The sequence below is a fragment of the Mizuhopecten yessoensis genome, unplaced genomic scaffold (assembly GCF_002113885.1).
Source record: "Mizuhopecten yessoensis strain PY_sf001 unplaced genomic scaffold, ASM211388v2 scaffold10635, whole genome shotgun sequence".
In the NCBI taxonomy this organism is placed as follows: Eukaryota; Metazoa; Mollusca; class Bivalvia; order Pectinida; family Pectinidae; genus Mizuhopecten; species Mizuhopecten yessoensis.
The window spans coordinates 244,595-264,314 of record NW_018408645.1 but is presented as its reverse complement, the minus strand read 5'-3'; the positions used below and the strand labels follow the sequence as shown (position 1 = coordinate 264,314).

General features: G+C 35.4%; 1 protein-coding gene across 7 annotated transcripts in view; it reads right to left on the bottom strand.

The window, feature by feature from the left end:
* The window catches only part of LOC110461538 (multiple epidermal growth factor-like domains protein 6), a 71,937-nt gene that overhangs the window by 37,671 nt on the left and 14,546 nt on the right, over window positions 1-19,720 (bottom strand). For 5 of the 7 annotated variants that reach the window (XR_002464146.1, XM_021515044.1, XM_021515045.1 and 2 more), the window contains exons 3-11: window positions 15,799-16,023; window positions 14,999-15,133; window positions 12,436-12,570; window positions 11,676-11,810; window positions 7,682-7,819; window positions 6,234-6,446; window positions 5,192-5,437; window positions 1,502-1,636; window positions 924-1,061 (exon numbers count right to left, since the gene is read on the bottom strand). Coding sequence is in view for 6 of the 7 variants with exons in the window: in XM_021515044.1 (XP_021370719.1) it covers window positions 924-1,061; window positions 1,502-1,636; window positions 5,192-5,437; window positions 6,234-6,446; window positions 7,682-7,819; window positions 11,676-11,810; window positions 12,436-12,570; window positions 14,999-15,133; window positions 15,799-16,023 (1,500 nt within the window). In the remaining variant the exon portion in view is untranslated. The remainder of the gene's footprint in view (window positions 1-923; window positions 1,062-1,501; window positions 1,637-5,191; window positions 5,438-6,233; window positions 6,447-7,681; window positions 7,820-11,675; window positions 11,811-12,435; window positions 12,571-14,998; window positions 15,134-15,798; window positions 16,024-19,720) is intronic. The other 2 variants (XM_021515046.1, XM_021515047.1) reach the window with 2 other exon arrangements.

The following is a 19,720-nucleotide window of genomic DNA, read 5'->3' as shown; positions in this document are numbered from 1 at the left end:
ATACGCAAGTAGACAAATTATGAAATTATCCCTTATTAAGCCTCAAATTCATGATCTACGGTACTGAATCGCCTACAGAAGAAATACTGGGGACACAACTGCAATACCATGCGACATAAATAATGATGTTTTATTTGTCAACAGCACAATCCCCGCGACATAGTCATAATGTGAACTATTTTATTGGTGGTACGAGTACCTTGATCACAACGAAGAGATATATACCGAATACCAATTGCACAAATATTACATATAAGACTAATTGTGACAGGTGATATATCATAAACAGTAGTTTACAACAGATACTTATTTATTCGATAGATATGGTATAACTACGAAAAGAAATTGAATTGTTTCATACTATTCAATAGACACAGTAACACAACGACAAGTTATTATTTTATTATATGATGTGAAAGACATAAAATATCTACAACAGGTAATTCTGTTATTTCATAGACGTAGCATAATGACGTCAGGTAGTTATAAAATTAACTATACACTGTTATTTTACGACGTGTAATGCTATTGTTGAATAGACACAGTATAATTACGACATGTAAATATATTCTCTTATATACACATTATAACTAAAACAGGTAAAAATGTTATTAATAGACAGTAGAATTACGACAGGAAACTTTATTATTTAATGGACAAATATAATTCCGAAGTGTAAATATATTATATATTAGATACTGTATAAGTAAGACAGGAAATAACATTATTTATAAGGCACAATATTATTATGATATATATTTATATTATTTCTTAGACACGGTATAATCACATATCATTTGATTGAAAAACGCATTAATAAACACAATGTGTTCTGGTGTATGTTGATTCAAAGGTTCAGCATATCAAGTACCTGTTGTTATCCTACGTTACATATAATATAAATAAAAATCGTTTATACTTACGTGTTTTACACTTTTCACTAATCCATCCTGTTTCACAACCAAGGGGGCATACTCCGTTCACAGGATTGCAATTTCGGCTATTCAAGCAATGGCCACACGTCAGTTGACAATTTATGCCAAAATATCCATTTTCGCAAGCTTTAAAGGTGAAACAATTTAAAGAATGTGAATTGAACCTGAAAGGAGACTTAATACAGATGAAGGACAGGGGCAGTGTGTTTTTAAATCAACATAAGTATTGTATTCCCTAATTAGCTGTAAAATTAGTTGGTACATCCCTCCTTAATGATAGACTGTCACATAGAGAATATACCTCGACATCATAGCCAGCGTTTACAGTGCTATATCATTTTGCATACAAAGTATCATTTTGTTATCAATACAAATTTCTGTAATAATGTGAGCAATATCATTCTATTTTTTTGTGTTAAGCATTTGTCATCTTGTGGACTATTAGATTATCTACAATGATTTTGAAATATATGTAAATCAGTTCAACCTAAAGCTGTACCCACATGTGTTAACCCACATCATCTGTTTACTCTTTTCTATTTACTAGAAATCAATAAAATACGTACTTTCGTTACAAAAGGTTTCCTGGTACCCGGCATCACATCCAAACACACAGGTCGCATTAGAGAAACACATGTTATCCGTGCATTGTGCTGGGCAAGAAAGCTCACAGTTTTCGCCATACGACCCTGGTACGCATCCTGAAACAAATATTGATGTTTGAACATTGCCAATATGGAAGTTGTTTGTTATGCAAACAGACACAATACATAGAAAACCAAACCATGCATGTTTCAGTTAATGAAATCTCATAAGCAAAGCTGAATGATTAAATGTTGAAGTTGAAATATATAAAAGTAAAATAGAAATCTAAACAACTGACATAAGACAATGATTAGTGATGAACCAAAGGTTAAATACATAATATGAACAACTTGAATGGACTATGATTGCTGCAGAACCCAAGGTAAAATACATAATCTAAACAACTGGAACCAGACTGTGATTAGTACCGAGTCAAAAATATAATACAAAGCTAAGCATCTGGAATAAGACTATGCTAGGAGCTAAACCCAAAATAAAATAACAAATATTTTAACAATTGAAATAAGAACATGATCGGCACTGAACCAAAAAAAATATCTTTTGGCTTAATGACTATTTTGAGAAATACAGCTTTCTGCTATCGTCGCCAATTCTAAAATCACTAGCCACCATAATAACTATCGACTAAAATCATCAACCCTAACCCTAAAATCACTAGGCCCCTAACCCTACCCATAACCACTGACTAGAAACACCAACCATTACCCTAAAGTCACTAACCTTATCCCTAATCATCAGCTTAAACTACCAACCCTAAGCCTGGATAGACATTGAGTCGATCAGCGGAAGTTATTTCTGATACCGGATAATTGACTAAAACGCTTGATAAATTTCTAAAAATAAAATATTGCCAAGAATCCTCCGTCCTTGATAACTCTTTGAATAACTTACCTGTAACTTCTACTTCGCACAATAACTGTGAATAACTAACATGTAACTTCTATTTCGCACAATTCCTGTGAATAACTTACCTGTAACTTCTACTTCGCACAATTCCTGTGAATAACTAACCTGTAACTTCTACTTCGCACAATTCCTGTGAATAACTTACCTGTAACTTCTACTTCGCACAATTCCTGTGAATAACTTACCTGTAACTTCTACTTCGCACAATTCCTGTGAATAACTTACCTGTAACTTCTACTTCGCACAATTCCTGTGAATAACTTACCTGTAACTTCTACTTCGCACAATTCCTGTGAATAACTTACCTGTAACTTCTACTTCGCACAATTCCTGTGAATAACTTACCTGTAACTTCTACTTCGCACAATTCCTGTGAATAACTTACCTGTAACTTCTACTTCGCACAATTCCTGTGAATAACTTACCTGTAACTTCTACTTCGCACAATTCCTGTGAATAACTTACCTGTAACTTCTACTTCGCACAATTCCTGTGAATAACTTACCTGTAACTTCTACTTCGCACAATTCCTGTGAATAACTTACCTGTAACTTCTACTTCGCACAATTCCTGTGAATAACTTACCTGTAACTTCTACTTCGCACAATTCCTGTGAATAACTTACCTGTAACTTCTACTTCGCACAATTCCTGTGAATAACTTACCTGTAACTTCTACTTCGCACAATTCCTGTGAATAACTTACCTGTAACTTCTACTTCGCACAATTCCTGTGAATAACTTACCTGTAACTTCTACTTCGCACAATTCCTGTGAATAACTTACCTGTAACTTCTACTTCGCACAATTCCTGTGAATAACTTACCTGTAACTTCTACTTCGCACAATTCCTGTGAATAACTTACCTGTAACTTCTACTTCGCACAATTCCTGTGAATAACTTACCTGTAACTTCTACTTCGCACAATTCCTGTGAATAACTTACCTGTAACTTCTACTTCGCACAATTCCTGTGAATAACTTACCTGTAACTTCTACTTCGCACAATTCCTGTGAATAACTTACCTGTAACTTCTACTTCGCACAATTCCTGTGAATAACTTACCTGTAACTTCTACTTCGCACAATTCCTGTGAATAACTTACCTGTAACTTCTACTTCGCACAATTCCTGTGAATAACTTACCTGTAACTTCTACTTCGCACAATTCCTGTGAATAACTTACCTGTAACTTCTACTTCGCACAATTCCTGTGAATAACTTACCTGTAACTTCTACTTCGCACAATTCCTGTGAATAACTTACCTGTAACTTCTACTTCGCACAATTCCTGTGAATAACTTACCTGTAACTTCTACTTCGCACAATTCCTGTGAATAACTTACCTGTAACTTCTACTTCGCACAATTCCTGTGAATAACTTACCTGTAACTTCTACTTCGCACAATTCCTGTGAATAACTTACCTGTAACTTCTACTTCGCACAATTCCTGTGAATAACTTACCTGTAACTTCTACTTCGCACAATTCCTGTGAATAACTTACCTGTAACTTCTACTTCGCACAATTCCTGTGAATAACTTACCTGTAACTTCTACTTCGCACAATTCCTGTGAATAACTTACCTGTAACTTCTACTTCGCACAATTCCTGTGAATAACTTACCTGTAACTTCTACTTCGCACAATTCCTGTGAATAACTTACCTGTAACTTCTACTTCGCACAATTCCTGTGAATAACTTACCTGTAACTTCTACTTCGCACAATTCCTGTGAATAACTTACCTGTAACTTCTACTTCGCACAATTCCTGTGAATAACTTACCTGTAACTTCTACTTCGCACAATTCCTGTGAATAACTTACCTGTAACTTCTACTTCGCACAATTCCTGTGAATAACTTACCTGTAACTTCTACTTCGCACAATTCCTGTGAATAACTTACCTGTAACTTCTACTTCGCACAATTCCTGTGAATAACTTACCTGTAACTTCTACTTCGCACAATTCCTGTGAATAACTTACCTGTAACTTCTACTTCGCACAATTCCTGTGAATAACTTACCTGTAACTTCTACTTCGCACAATTCCTGTGAATAACTTACCTGTAACTTCTACTTCGCACAATTCCTGTGAATAACTTACCTGTAACTTCTACTTCGCACAATTCCTGTGAATAACTTACCTGTAACTTCTACTTCGCACAATTCCTGTGAATAACTTACCTGTAACTTCTACTTCGCACAATTCCTGTGAATAACTTACCTGTAACTTCTACTTCGCACAATTCCTGTGAATAACTTACCTGTAACTTCTACTTCGCACAATTCCTGTGAATAACTTACCTGTAACTTCTACTTCGCACAATTCCTGTGAATAACTTACCTGTAACTTCTACTTCGCACAATTCCTGTGAATAACTTACCTGTAACTTCTACTTCGCACAATTCCTGTGAATAACTAACCTGTAACTTCTACTTCGCACAATTCCTGTGAATAACTTACCTGTGACTTCTACTTCGCACAATTCCTGTGAATAACTTACCTGTAACTTCTACTTCGCACAATTCCTGTGAATAACTAACCTGTAACTTCTACTTCGCACAATTCCTGTGAATAACTTACCTGTGACTTCTACTTCGCACAATTCCTGTGAATAACTTACCTGTAACTTCTACTTCGCACAATTCCTGTGAATAACTAACCTGTAACTTCTACTTCGCACAATTCCTGTGAATAACTTACCTGTGACTTCTACTTCGCAGAATTCATGTGATAACTAACCTGTAACTTGTACTTCGCACAATTCCAAAACAGCATTTATACTGTATTTATAAGTTTTGTTTGGGTTTCTTGTAGTTCCATTTCTCCGATCAATACTAATCTCGACATATCTGCCGACCATTTCACACGTGCGGTTCTGTATTAGGTTTGGTAACCGTGGATCCCTGTCTGTATAGCATACATCACTCTCTGTACTCAATTCCTCCTCGCTGACTGTGATCTCAAATCCGTGCAGACGTTTTCCTACTGCGTAGGTTGAATGTAAATGAAGTCAATGAATGGCATGTCAAGTTTGACACGGTCGTCTAAATACTAGTTAATTTGACATTGGCATTAGTCGTTTTATCAATCTTTTATTTTTAAATAAAATCTACTTAAAGATAATGTAAATTACCAATTAAATTGTGTGTGTATATGTAAGTATGTAGTACGCGTGTTTACCCCTCATGATAGTGATTTGATGCCCAAAAGAGGAAATATGAGTTATAGTCGTGTATTTTGAAAAAGGATTACTCTTATTTGTCATTGAGCAGTAAACAAGAAAGAAAAAAAAAAAGTTTTTTTATTTGAAAGATTGCTCAAGTATTTGTAAAAGTTATTAAAACTCAATTTATAATTGAGCGTCATTTGAACTAGGCTGTACCCTGTATGAATTAAGAGTGAGTGACCTCCCATAAGGAAGACGGAAGAAGGCAAAGAGGACTGAAGTGTCTACAGCTATGGTACAGGAGATTAAAACACCATTTGATACTGCGCATCCCTCGGATAAAGAATTCGCGTTGCAGAAATGGAGAGTTTGGTCTCACTGGAAGAAGGGAAGGGAAAGGGAAATATAGGGAAATCTTTCAAAAAGTACTCCGCGAAATAGAAGATTGAGTTTAAGCTATTTTCCAATCCAAATCAATAACAATAACGATATATACACGACATGAAAATAGCAAATAAACTGATGGAACAACAAATATTAATTCGGGAAAGGACAGATAAATATTTAAGTCAGTAAAGGCATATTTCTACTATTTTGCAAGTAAGTGAGACTTACACAGACTCTTAGACTTGTTGCTTGTGGTGATGTCAATGGTAACATGACTTATAATAGCCAGTCGACCCAGGTCGACCCTCCACCACGCGTACTTGGCACCACGCGACGTGGTGATACATTGGCCATCCGTCTTGTTCCCGTCCACTGTTACATCGGAGTGTAAGTTGGTTGAGTTCCCACTGACAGCAGTCGGTCTCCCAAAGGCAAGGTTCACTGTAGAGCAAACCGTTTTGTATTATGCTTCTGATATTTTCTACATAAATATGATACTCTCATAACACGATGAAATAATAAACCACGTCATCAACATACAAGAACCATATCGAAACACTAGTTAAAAAAATGAAAACACGAACAGACATAAAAGACATTAGATGAAATTAAAGACATTAGTCAAGTCGACAAGAACGTAAAACTATGTGTTAAAATTGGATTCAGAAGGGTATACTATTCAAGGACCACATATTATGCTGGCCATAATAAAAAAATCGAACACCACATATGACACCGGTCATGATATAGATTCACGCACCATACATGGCAAGGGTCATACTATACATTCCAGCGCCACATATGGTACCAGTCATAATACATATATACCCCTGCGCCTCATATGGTACCATTCATAATATATATATATTCCAGCGCCACATATATTACAAGTCATGATATGTAAATTCCAGCGCCACATGTGGTACCATTCATAATACATATATTCCAGGACTACATATGGTACCAGTCATAATATATATATATTCAAGCACCACATATGGTACCGGTAATAATATATATATTCCAGCACCACATATGGTACCGGTAACAATATATACATGCCAGAGCCACATATGGTACAAGTCATAATATAAACATTCCAGTGCCACATATGGTACCAGCCATAATATATATATTCCAGAGCCGCTTATGGTACCGGTCATATTATATTTATACATTCTAGCGCCACATTTGGTACCAGTCATAATATATTGTTACATTCTAGAGCCACATATGGTACCGGTAACAATATATATATATTCCAGAGCCGCTTATGGTACTGGTCGTTATATACATTTTAGCATCACAATTGACACCTTCAATAACATAATTTCTAATACTAAACAAGAATTAGTAATAAATTATAATAGTAATAAACAGGCCTTAGTTATGAACAAGAAATAGTGATCCAATAAACAAGTACAGTAATAAAACAACTGATAATTGTTAATGTTGATGAACGTTGATTGGGCACTAAGATTGATCAAGATCAAGCTAACTCCTACGTACACTTAGATTACCACTAATGACATAGAATAATACAATTTGTTGATTTCATTTATGCTTAAAAAAATATTTATAAATAATTCTACAGTAATCAAGTTAGATCCTACGTACACCTAGATAACCATTAAGACATAGACTGTTACATATTGTTACATTAACTATAGTCATACCACGAGTACACTTTTGCCCACTATGTCCACTAGCGCATCCATTGGTACAAGATCCTGTTATGTGATTGCAGGTTTCATTTTGATCACAGATCCCACATATTCTGTCACAGTGCATACCGTAACTGCCTTTGTCACATTCTATTAAAACAAAGAATACTGGTTGATTATTCATATTCCCCATAGGTACTTCCCTTCGGTATACAGACAGGAACAGAAGCGAGAAATAAGTTCTATATACAACAAAATTTTATAATTAAGCTCAATCATTTGTCGAGACGGATTAATTATGATAAAAGCGTGCATTTGCAAGTATAGAGAAGAGTGAATCTGTCTGTATGATAAGTAACAAATCAATAATCGTTTTAATGATGGCACAACTGTTCTGGTACTTATCCGGAGTGTTGTTAACTTTGGTGGTAGATGTAATCTTCCCATGACAGTTCGTTACTTGGTACAAATGAAGGTAAGACTATCTTCTCGGATAATTTACTCTGTGGGTACCGAGTTAAATATAACCTCCAAATAATCTCTTATTTCTTATTAATGAAGGTAAATATAACTTCTCCATAATCTCTTGTTAATTGGTAATTAAGGTAGTAAATATAACCTCCCAATAATCTCTTGTTGAATGGTAACTACGGTAGTAAATATAACCTCCCCAGAATCTCTTGTTAATTGGTAATAACGGTAGTAAATATAACCTCCTCAAAATGAAGGTAAATATAACTTCTCCATAATCTCTTGTTAATTGGTAATTAAGGTAGTAAATATAACCTCCCCATAATCTCTTGTTGAATGGTAACTACGGTAGTAAATATAACCTCCCCAGAATCTCTTGTTAATTGGTAATAACGGTAGTAAATATAACCTCCTCAAAATCTCTTCATTATTGGTAATTACGTTAGTAAATATAACCTCCCCCAATCTATTTTTTATTGGTAATAACGGTAGTGAATATTACGTCCTCAGAATCTCTTGCTGATTGGTAACTACAGTAGTAAATATAACCTCCCCAGAAACTCTTGTTGATTGGTAATTACGGTAGTTAATATAACCTCCTCAGAATCTCTTGTTTATTGGTAATTACGGTAGTAAATATAACCCCGTCAAAATCTCTTCTTTATTGGTAACTACGGTAGTAAATATAACCTCCGCAGAATCTCTTGTTAATTGGTAACTAAGGTAGTAAATATAACCTCCTCAAGATCTCTTGTTAATTGGTAACTACGGCAGTAAATATAACCTCCTCAAAATTTCTTCTTTATTGGTAACTACGGTAGTAAATATAACCTCCTCAAAATCTCTTGTTAATTGGTAATAACGGTAGTAACTATAACCTCCTCAAAATCTCTTCTTTATTGGTAACTACGGTAGTAAATATAACCTCCCTAGAATCTCTTGTTAATTGGTAACTACGGTAGTAACTATAACCTCCTCAAAATCTCTTCTTTATTGGTTAATACGGTAGTAAATATAACCTCCCCAGAATCTCTTGTTGAATGGTAACTACGGTAGTAAATATAACCTCCTCAGAACCACTTCTTTATTGGTAAATACGGTAGTAAATATAACCTCACCATTATTTCTTCTTTATTGGTTAACCTCCTCAGAATCTCTTTTTTATTGGTAAATACGTAAGTAAATATAACCTCCCCAGAATCTCTTGTTAATTGGCCATTACGGTAGTAAATAAAACCTCCTCAAAATCTCTTCTTTATTGGTAATAACGGTAGTAAATAAAGCCTCCCCAGAATCTCTTGTTTATTGGTAAATACGATAGTAAATAGAGCCTCCCCAGATTCTCTTGTTTATTGGTAACTACGGTAGTAAATAAAGCCTCCCCAGAATCTCTTGTTTATTGGTAACTACGGTAGTAAATAAAGCCTCCCTAGAATCTCTTGTTTATTGGTAATAGCGGTAGTAAATAAAGCCTCCCCAGATTCTCTTGTTTATTGGTAATTACAGAAGTAAATAGAGCCTCCCCAGAATCTCTTGTTTATTGGTAACTACGGTAGTAAATAATGCCTCCCTAGACTCTCTTGTTTATTGGTAATTACGGAAGTAAATAGAGCCTCCCCAGATTCTCTTGTTTATTGGTAATAACGGTTTTAAATAAAATCTCCCCAGAATCTCTTGTTTATTGGTAATTACTTTAGTAAAGATAACCACTCGAGAATCTCCTGTTGATTGGTAACTACGGTAGTAAATATAACCTCCCCAAAATATCTTGTTGATTAATAACGGTAGTAAATATAACCTCCTCAAAATCTCTTCTTTATTGGTAAATACGGTAGTAAATATAACCTCCCCAGAATCTATTGCTTATTGGTAATAACGGTAGTAAATAAAGCCTCCCCAGAATCTTTTGTTTATTGGTAACTACGATAGTAAATAGAGCCTCCCCAGATTCTCTTATTTATTGGTAATTACGGAAGTAAATAGAGCCTCCCCAGATTCTCTTGTTTATTGGTAACTACGTTAGTAAATAAAGCCTCCCTAGAATCTCTTGTTTATTGGTAATAACGGTAGTAAATATAACCTCCTCAAAGTCTCTTCTTTATTGGTAAATACGGCAGTAAATAAAGCCTCCCCAGAATCTGTTGTTTATTGGTAACTACGGTAGTAAAAAAAGCCTCCCAAGAATCTCTTGTTTATTGGTACCTACGGTAGTAAATAAAGCCTCCCTAGAATCTCTTGTTTATTGGGAATAACGGTAGTAAATAAAGCCTCCCCAAAATATCTTGTTGATTAATAACGGTAGTAAATATAACCTCCTCAAAATCTCTTCTTTATTGGTAAATACGGTAGTAAATATAGCCTCCCCAGAATCTCTTGTTTATTGGTAACTACGGTAGTAAATAAAGCCTCCCCAAAATATCTTGTTGATTAATAACGGTAGTAAATATAACCTCCTCAAAATCTCTTCTTTATTGGTAAATACGGTAGTAAATAAAGCCTCCCCAGAATCTCTTGTTTATTGGTAATTACGGTTTTTGATATAGCCTTCCCCTGTACAGGGATGTTCAACACTATATATTCAAAATGAGGATAAGAAATGATCCGATATCCTTGTATTAAACTAAGAAATAAAGATAGCAAAAACTGAGTAAGTGGTGTTTATCTGTTATCAACTAACTTGAATGCACCTGTCCCCACGGTAATCTAGTACAGGGGGACACCGGACGTACGTGTTCGTACACCACACTTGTTGAATTGTACATCATTGTTTCGGCTGTAATTGTTTACTACAGTTTATTGAGTCCAAAAGTTTTTAATTTGAGATGTAGCCACATTTTACTGTGATAAATTTAGGACACGTAGTCGGTGGCATGTGTTACATTACTGTTTTCAGTAAATGTATCTTCTATCAATGTGTCAGGAAGCCCAATTTTTGTTTGTGTATAAAATAATTCAATCTCTATGAATGCGAAAGATAATATATTTTCTATTAATCTATCCAATAATCTATTTTTTGTAAGTGTGTCAGATAATCTATTTTCTGTTAGTGTGTCAATAGCCCATATTATAATGTTGTGTCAGATAATCTATCATCTATTAATGTATCAGATAGTATATTTTCTGTAAGTGTGTCAGATATTCTATTTTCTGTAGGTGTGTTAGATAATCTATTTTCTGTTAGTGTGTCAGATAATCTATTTTCTGTTAGTGTGTCAGATAATCTATTTATTGTGAGTGCGGCATATAATCTCATTTCTGTTAGTGGGTCAGATAATCTATTTTCTTTTAGTGTGTCAAAACATCTATTTTCTGTTAGTGTGTCAGATAATCATTTTCTGTAAGTGTGACAGATAATCTATTTTCTGTTAGTGTGTCAGATAATCTATTTTCTGTTAGTGTGTCATAGAAAGTGGTCTGTTATTAACTCCATCAAAAATTAACATTTCAGCAATAAAAATCATGATAGGGAGTTTTGAATCATAATGCCTCATTGAAGAATATATCTGAAAATGAAAAACAAATTTAATGAAACTACCTTCAGTGCACCTGTCCCCACGGTACCCTTCCGTACACCCAAGCATACAAGAACCATTGTTCGGCAGGCACTGACCGTCAATACAGTGACCACAGGGACTTGAGCAGTTTTTGCCGTAATATCCAGCAAAACATTCTGAAAGTAAAAATACACGGTTTAGTACAGGAGGCAGGTCTGTTTGTACACCGGACGTATGTGTTCGTACACCACACTTGTTGAATTGTACATCATTGTTTCGGCTGTCATTGTTTACTACAGTTTATTGAGTCCAAAAGTTTTTAATTTGAGATGTAGCCACATTTTACTGTGATAAGTTTAGGACACGTAGTCGGTGGCATGTGTTACATTACTATTTTCAGTAAATGTATCTTCTATCAATGTGTCAAGAAGCCCAACGTTTGTTTGTGTATAAAATAATTTACTCTCTATGAATGCTACAGATAGTATATTTTCTGTAAGTGTGTCAGATAATCTATTTTCTGTTAGTGTGTCAGGTAATCTATTTTCTGTAAGTGTGTCAGATAATCTATTTTCTGTAAGTGTGTCAGATAATCTATTTTCAGTTAGTGTGCTAGATAATCTATTTTATGTTAGTGTGTCAGAACATCTATTTTATGTTAGTGTGTCATAGAAAGTGGTCTGTTATCAACTCCAGTCAAAATTAACATTTCAGCAATGAAAATCAGGTTAGGGGGTTTATAATCATAATGCCTCATTGAAGAATATATCTGAAAATGAAAAACAAATGTAATGAAACTACCTTCAGTGCACCTGTCCCCATGGTACCCTTCCGTACACCCAAACATACAAGAACCATTGTTCGGCATGCACTGACCGTCAATACAGTGACCACAGGGACTTAAGCAGTTTTTGCCGTAATATCCAGCAAAACATTCTGAAAGTAAAAAGATCCGGTTTAGTACAGGAGGCAGGTCTGTTTGTACACCGGACGTATGTGTTCGTACACCACACCTGTTGAATTTAATTTGAGATGTAGCCACATTTTACTGTGATAAGTTTAGGACACGTAGTCGGTGGCATGTTTTACATTACTATTTTCAGTAAATTTATCTTCTATCAATGTGTCAGGAAGCCCAATGTTTGTTTGTGTATAAAATAATTTAATCTCTATGACTGCGACCGATAGTATATTTTCTATTAATGTATCCGATAATCTATTTTTTGTAAGTGTGTCAGATAATCTATTTTTTGTTAGTGTGGCAGATAATCTATTTTCTATAAGTGTGTCAGATAATCTATTTTCTGCTAGTGTGTCAGATAATCTATTTTCTGTTACTGTGTCAGATAATATATTTATTGTTAGCGTGGCAGATAATCTCCTTTCTGATAGTGTGTCAGATAATCTATTTTCTGTTACTGTGTCAGATAATATATCTTCTGTTAGTGTGTCAGATAATCTCCTTTTTGTTAATGTGTCAGATAATCTATTTTCTGTAAGTGTGTCAGATAATCTATTTTCTGTTAGTGTGTCAGAAAATCTATTTTTTGTTAGTGTGTCAAATAATCTATTTTCTGTAAGTGTGTCAGATAATCTATTTTCCGTTAAGTGTCAGATAATCTATTTTCTGTAAGTGTGTCAGATAATCTATTTTATGTTAGTGTGTCAGAAAATCTATTTTCTGTTAATATGTCAGATAATCTATTTTCTGTAAGTGTGTCAGATAAGCTTTTTTTCTGTTAGTGTGTCAGATGATCTATTTTCCGTTAAGTGTCAGATATTCTATTTTCTGTTAGTGTGTCAGATTATCTTTTTTCTGTTAGTGTGTCAGATAATCTATTTTCTGTAAGTGTGTCAGATAATCTATTTTCTGTTAGTAGTGTCATATAATCTTTTTTCTGTTAGTGTGTCAGATAATCTCCTTTCTGTTAGTGTGTCAGATAATCTATTTTCTGTCAGTGTGTGTCAGATAATCTATTTTCTGTTAGTGTGTCAGAAAATCTATTTTTTGTTAGTGTGTAAAATAATCTATTTTCCGTTAGGTGTCAGATAATCTATTTTCTGTAAGTGTGTCAGATAACCTATTTTCTGTTAGTGTGTCAGATAATTTCTTTTCTGTTAGTGTGTCAGATAATCTCCTTTCTGTTAGTGTGTCAGATAATCTATTTTCTGTTAGCGTGTCAGATAATCTATTTTCTGTTAGTGTGTCAGATATTCTTTTTTCTGTTAGTGTGTCAGATAATCTATTTTCAGTTAGTGTGTCTGATAATTTCTTTTCTGTTAGTGTGTCAGATAATTTCTTTTCTGTAAGTGTGTCAGATAATCTATTTTCTGTAAGTGTGTCAGATAATCTCTCTTCTGTTAGTGTGTCAGATAATCTATTTTCTGTTAGTGTGTCAGATAATATATTTTCTGTTAGTGTGTTGGATAATCTATTTTCTGTTAGTGTGAAAGATAATCTCCTTTCTTTAGTGTGTCAGATAATCTATTTTCTGTTAGTGTGTCAGATAATCTATTTTCTGCTACAGTGTCAGATAATATATTTTCTGTTAGTGTGTCAGATAATCTATTTTCTGTTAGTGTGTAAGATAATCAGTTTCAGTTAGTGTGTCAGATATTCTATTTTCTGTTATTGTGTCAGATAATCTATTTTATGTTAGTGTGTCAGATAATCTATTTTTTGTTAGTGTGGCAGATAATCTATTTTCTGTAAGTGTGTCAGATAATCTATTTTCTGCTAGTGTGTCAGATAATCTATTTTCTGTTACTGTGTCAGATAATATATTTATTGTTAGTGTGGCAGATAATCTCCTTTCTGTTAGTGTGTCAGATAATCTATTTTCTGTTGCTGTGTCAGATAATATATCTTCTGTTAGTGTGTCAGATAATCTCCTTTTTGTTAATGTGTCAGATAATCTATTTTCTGTAAGTGTGTCAGAAAATCTATTTTTTGTTAGTGTGTCAAATAATCTATTTTCTGTTAGTGTGTCAGATAATCTATTTTCCGTTAAGTGTCAGATAATCTATTTTCTGTAAGTGTGTCAGAAAATCTATTTTTTGTTAGTGTGTCAAATAATCTATTTTCTGTTAGTGTGTTGTTGTTGTTGGTATGGTTAAGTGTGTCAGATAATCATTTTCAGTTAGTGTGTCAGATATTCTATTTTCTGTTATTGTGTCAGATAATCTATTTTCTGTTGGTGTGTCAGATAATCTATTTTCTGTTAGTGTGTCATAGAAAGTGGTCTGTTATCAACTCCATCAAAAATTAACATTTCAGCAATAAAAATCATGATAGGGAGTTTTGAATCATAATGCCTCATTGAAGAATATATCTGAAAATGAAAAACAAATTTAATGAAACTACCTTCAGTGCACCTGTCCCAACGGTACCCTTCCGTACACCCAAGCATACAAGAACCATTGTTCGGCATGCACTGACCGTCAATACAGTGACCACAGGGACTTGAGCAGTTTTTGCCGTAATATCCAGCAAAACAACCTGAAAGTAAAAATACACGGTTTAGCACAGGGGCAGGTCTATTTGTACACCGGACGTATGTGTTCGTACACCACACTTGTTAAATTAGACATCATTAGTTTGGCTGTAATTGTTTACTACAGTTTATTGAGCCTCAAGCAAATATAGCACGACTCGGACCAATACAGCAGGCTTTCGACCAATATAGCTGGTCTCGGACCAATACAGCAGGCCTCGGACCAATACAGCAGGCCTCGGACCAATATAGCAGGCCTCGGACCAATACAGCAGGTCTCGGACCAATATAGCAGGCCTCAGGCCAATATAACAGGTCTCGGACCAATATAACAGGTCTCGGACCAATAAAGCAGGTATCGGACCAATAAAGCAGGTTTCTGACCCATAAAGCAGGCCTCGGACCAATATAACAGGTCTCGGACCAATATAGCAGACCTAGGATCAATATAACAGGCCTCGGACCAAAATAGACAAAGTCAGTTCATACAGATCCTTTAAAATGATATAGGTCAATAGACCAAGTCAGTATAAAACCGTTGAAATAATATAGGTCAGTAGACATAGACAGTTCATATAAATTCACGAAATTATAAAGGTCAATAGACTTAGCCAGTAAATTTAATTGCATAGAAATGTTGACGGTCACTTTACCCAGTCAGTGGACTTACCTATTACTTTTACTTCACATATTTCCAGTCTGGCATCTTTAGAAGGTTGCCTCGTGTTGTATATTATCACATATCGTCCTATTTGGTGGCCAGTTTTGCATGTCCTGTTTTGAAACACGGCTGGTAGGCCATTGCCCGGGTGACTGTAGCAGACATCTGAATTCACTGGAGGTATCTGTGTCGTATTGCTGACAGCCATGGCAAAACCTTTCAGATGCTCTTTGTCTAAACACACAGAAAGTAACAGATTATCATTACGTTACACAAGTACTACCTGCATAATCTGAACTATATAACCATTTTTGTTGTTTTTGAATGAGTTAAAATTGCATTGATCCGGTGAATATAAAAGTTACAAATTCAACATATCATGTTATACAACTTTTTACATTTATATAGAAAACCTGGTAAACGAAACGCTTACTTTGAGTTTCGCATTTGTAACAAAAGGATATATCAATCACACTGAAGGTGCGTAACAAAAGCAGTGGATTTACAACGGACGTTAATGACAGGAGAGACATAAACCATTATGTTGCTTTTTCACTGCACAGAAATGTAGAAAAAACTATTCATCATATCAATCTTAAAAAAGAAGCCCAGGGGGCCCGTATCGCTCACCAGGATATCTGAGTAATCATGGCAAAATATTCTCCGTAGAAGATCCCAGGGGTAGGGCCAAACCCCAAGGCCAATCCTTGTAGCATATCTGTATGAGATTTTTCATGCCCAGCAATTGTATGCATGGTTATGGGGTGGGGATCTTACCCGTTTCAAAGTTATAACCCAGGGGTTAAGTCTGCAAGGGTTGGGCAAACATCAGGGTCAATTGTAATATCATGACTGCATTCGTTTCTTTATGCCCGGTAATTGTATTTATAGTTTTGGGGTTGGGATCTCAGCCGTTTCGATGTTATGACCAATGAGTTAAGTCTCCAAATGTGGGGCAGACCCCTGGGCCATAATGGAAACATATGTGCATTCATCTCTTTATACTCAGCAATTGTATATCTTATTATAGGGTGGGGATCTTAACTTCTTCCAAGTTGTGACTCAGAAACTAGATCCCTAGAGGTGTGGCAAGATCCAAGGGTCAATGCTAATTTCATGATTGTATTCGTCTCTATATGCCCAGCGATTGTGTATTTAGTTTTTGGGTGGGGATCTCAAACATTTCAAAGTTATGACGCAGGGACTAGGTCTCCAAAGGTGAAACCAGACCCCAGAGCCATCCTGGAAGCATATGTGCATTAATCTCTTTATACTTACCAATTGTATATATGGTTAAAGGGTGGGGATCTCAACTATTTCCAAGTCATAATCTATAAACTAAAGGGTAAGCCTGTCCATTTGTACAATTGGTAGTACCCACCACCTAGGGATGCTTCCAACAAATTATGGTTGATATCCACTGCTTTCTTTCAGAGAAGAGGTCGCTTAGAGCAAAATAGCTAAATTACCGTTGTTGGCCCTGCCCCTCAGCCCCCTAGGTTGTCAATCCAACTATTTGTACAATTTTGAATCCCTATCACCTAGGGGTGCTTCCATACAAATATGGGTGATATCCATCGCTTAGGTCCATTGAAGAAGTCGCTTAAGGCAATATAGCCAAACAACCCTTTTTGGCCCTACCCCTTTGCCCCCTGGGGGTCAGCCTCTCCATTTGTACAATTTTTAATCCCCACCTGTCATTAATGCTTCCAAACAAATATGATTGATATCCAGTGCATAATTCTAGAGAAGAAGTCGTTTATAGCAATATAAGCTGCTGAATCCAGTTGTCGTGTTCCAATTCTGTCTCGGCAGGTCCCGTAAACAAGAGACCGTAATTAGATGATAATTAGACAAAACTATGCTTGTTTGTTTTTTAAACGTACGTATATTTTTGCGTCTAGTATTAACACTTCATGAACTAAAAAAAGCACACTCAAGTCAAGGCGCAATCATTTCATTTAACAAGAGGCCCAAGCCCAAGACCTGAGTTATATCTTAGATTGCTTAATTTTATTGTTGAGATCTGAAGTGGAAATCAGCATATAAACAAACTGAAATACATTACTTGTAGTGTCACCATAGGTAAAGAACTTAAAAATCTCTATTTCCATTTAGCCAATTTTCCTCTTTGGCCAATTTCTTTCTGAGAAGAGACAAAAAATAACCTAAAGTGTTATTTCCTTAGAAAAAAATATAGTGAAGTTTACACCCTTCCGACGGGAGAGCAGATGACTCAGGGGTAATAAAGTTTACAATTTAGTTAAAGCATCTAAGGACCATCCATACAGGGTATTTGATTGAAGTACATCTGAGTCTGAGGAAGAAGATTTTTTTTAACTTTTTACTATTTTCCCCAATTGGGCCCACTCCTCCATTCCCTGGGGCAAGGACGAATATTATTTTCTCATATCATCTAATTGCCATTTAATCACAATTATTCCAACTTAGTTTGAGTAACTTCCTCCTTAAAACTGACACAATATACCCAAAAGTGCTATTTCTCTATATAAACTAAAGTAAACTTTACCCCATTTTTACACTTTGATACCCTCCTCCAAGGATGATTCAGACCAAGTTTTAAACATTTTCTACTAAAAATGGATAAAATATACCCAAAAGTATTATTTCCCTATATAAACTATAGCAAAAATTTACCCCCTCCCCGAGGGAGAATGGATGGCCCGGAGGTACTGAAATGTACAAGTTAAATAAAGCCCCTGGTGATTTTCTATCAATCGGAGAAATTGACTGGAGAGGAAGATGTTTGAAATATTGGTTAATTTTCCCTTTGGGCCCCGCCCTGGTCCCTGGGGTTGGGGCAGGCATCACAATTTTGTACCCGCTTCTACCATGGAAGACTTTGAAACACAATGCGTCCACTGGTTCTTTAGAAATTAAAAATGTAAAAGGTTTACGGACGATGCACCACGACATACGATGACAGTCGAAAGGTGATCGGAATAGATCACTCGGCTCAGGTGATCTTATAAGTTGATATTAGTGAATTAATATAAATAACACATAGAACTGAAAAAAACAACAACAGCAGATTTGTTTATTATCCCCTCGCAACGAAAGTTCGAGGGGACATAGGATTCCGCTCGTACGTACGTATGTAGGAATGTGCGTTTGTACAAATTTACGTATGATACACTCTTTGTCAGCGCTCTACCGACTTCATTCCTCAACGGAATTCGAGGAAGCTTCATACAAGTGTTTGGTATGGCAACTTTGTCATTACTTTAGCGACTTCATTACTGAACGGAATTTCATGAAACTTCATGCAAGTCTTTGGTACGGCAATGCCTTGGGCATGTTTGCGTTTCCGGTTTCTTTGTTCAAGGTCAAGGTCATTGCTACTATTTTTAGAAAAAAACACTGTCATCGCTCTACCGACTTCATTCCACAACTATTTCTACGTTGAAGGTAAAAGACACTGTTACTATTAAAACAAACACTTTGCTCTAGCGACTTCATTTCCTGTTACATATGCGTGAATGAGAGGGGATTTGTATCACCTGTGATGCCTTTTTTGTAACAAATCTTAAAACGGCTGTGTAAGAAGTATTACTACATCATAAGATGGCCAATAGGTGGTCATGATAATATGTCAGATTGAGAAACACCAATCAAACACGAAAAGTAAGACAATATATAAAAGGACCTGTTACAGGAACAAAAGAATTTTGCCCACAAAGCAATTTAACCATTACTGGTTTATATTTGTAGCTCCCTAAGACACGACCCATGAGATATTTTTAAAAAATTAAAAAGGTCCCCAGGGCCTGTGCTATGAACTATTTAGTGCCGCCTTCCAAAGGTGTACGACAGGGTTCACTTTTTTGTCCAAAAAACTATCAAAACAATGTTTTACGCTATCAAATAATATTATATTATTTAAAGTAGGATCTGCTGCAAATTATGAACT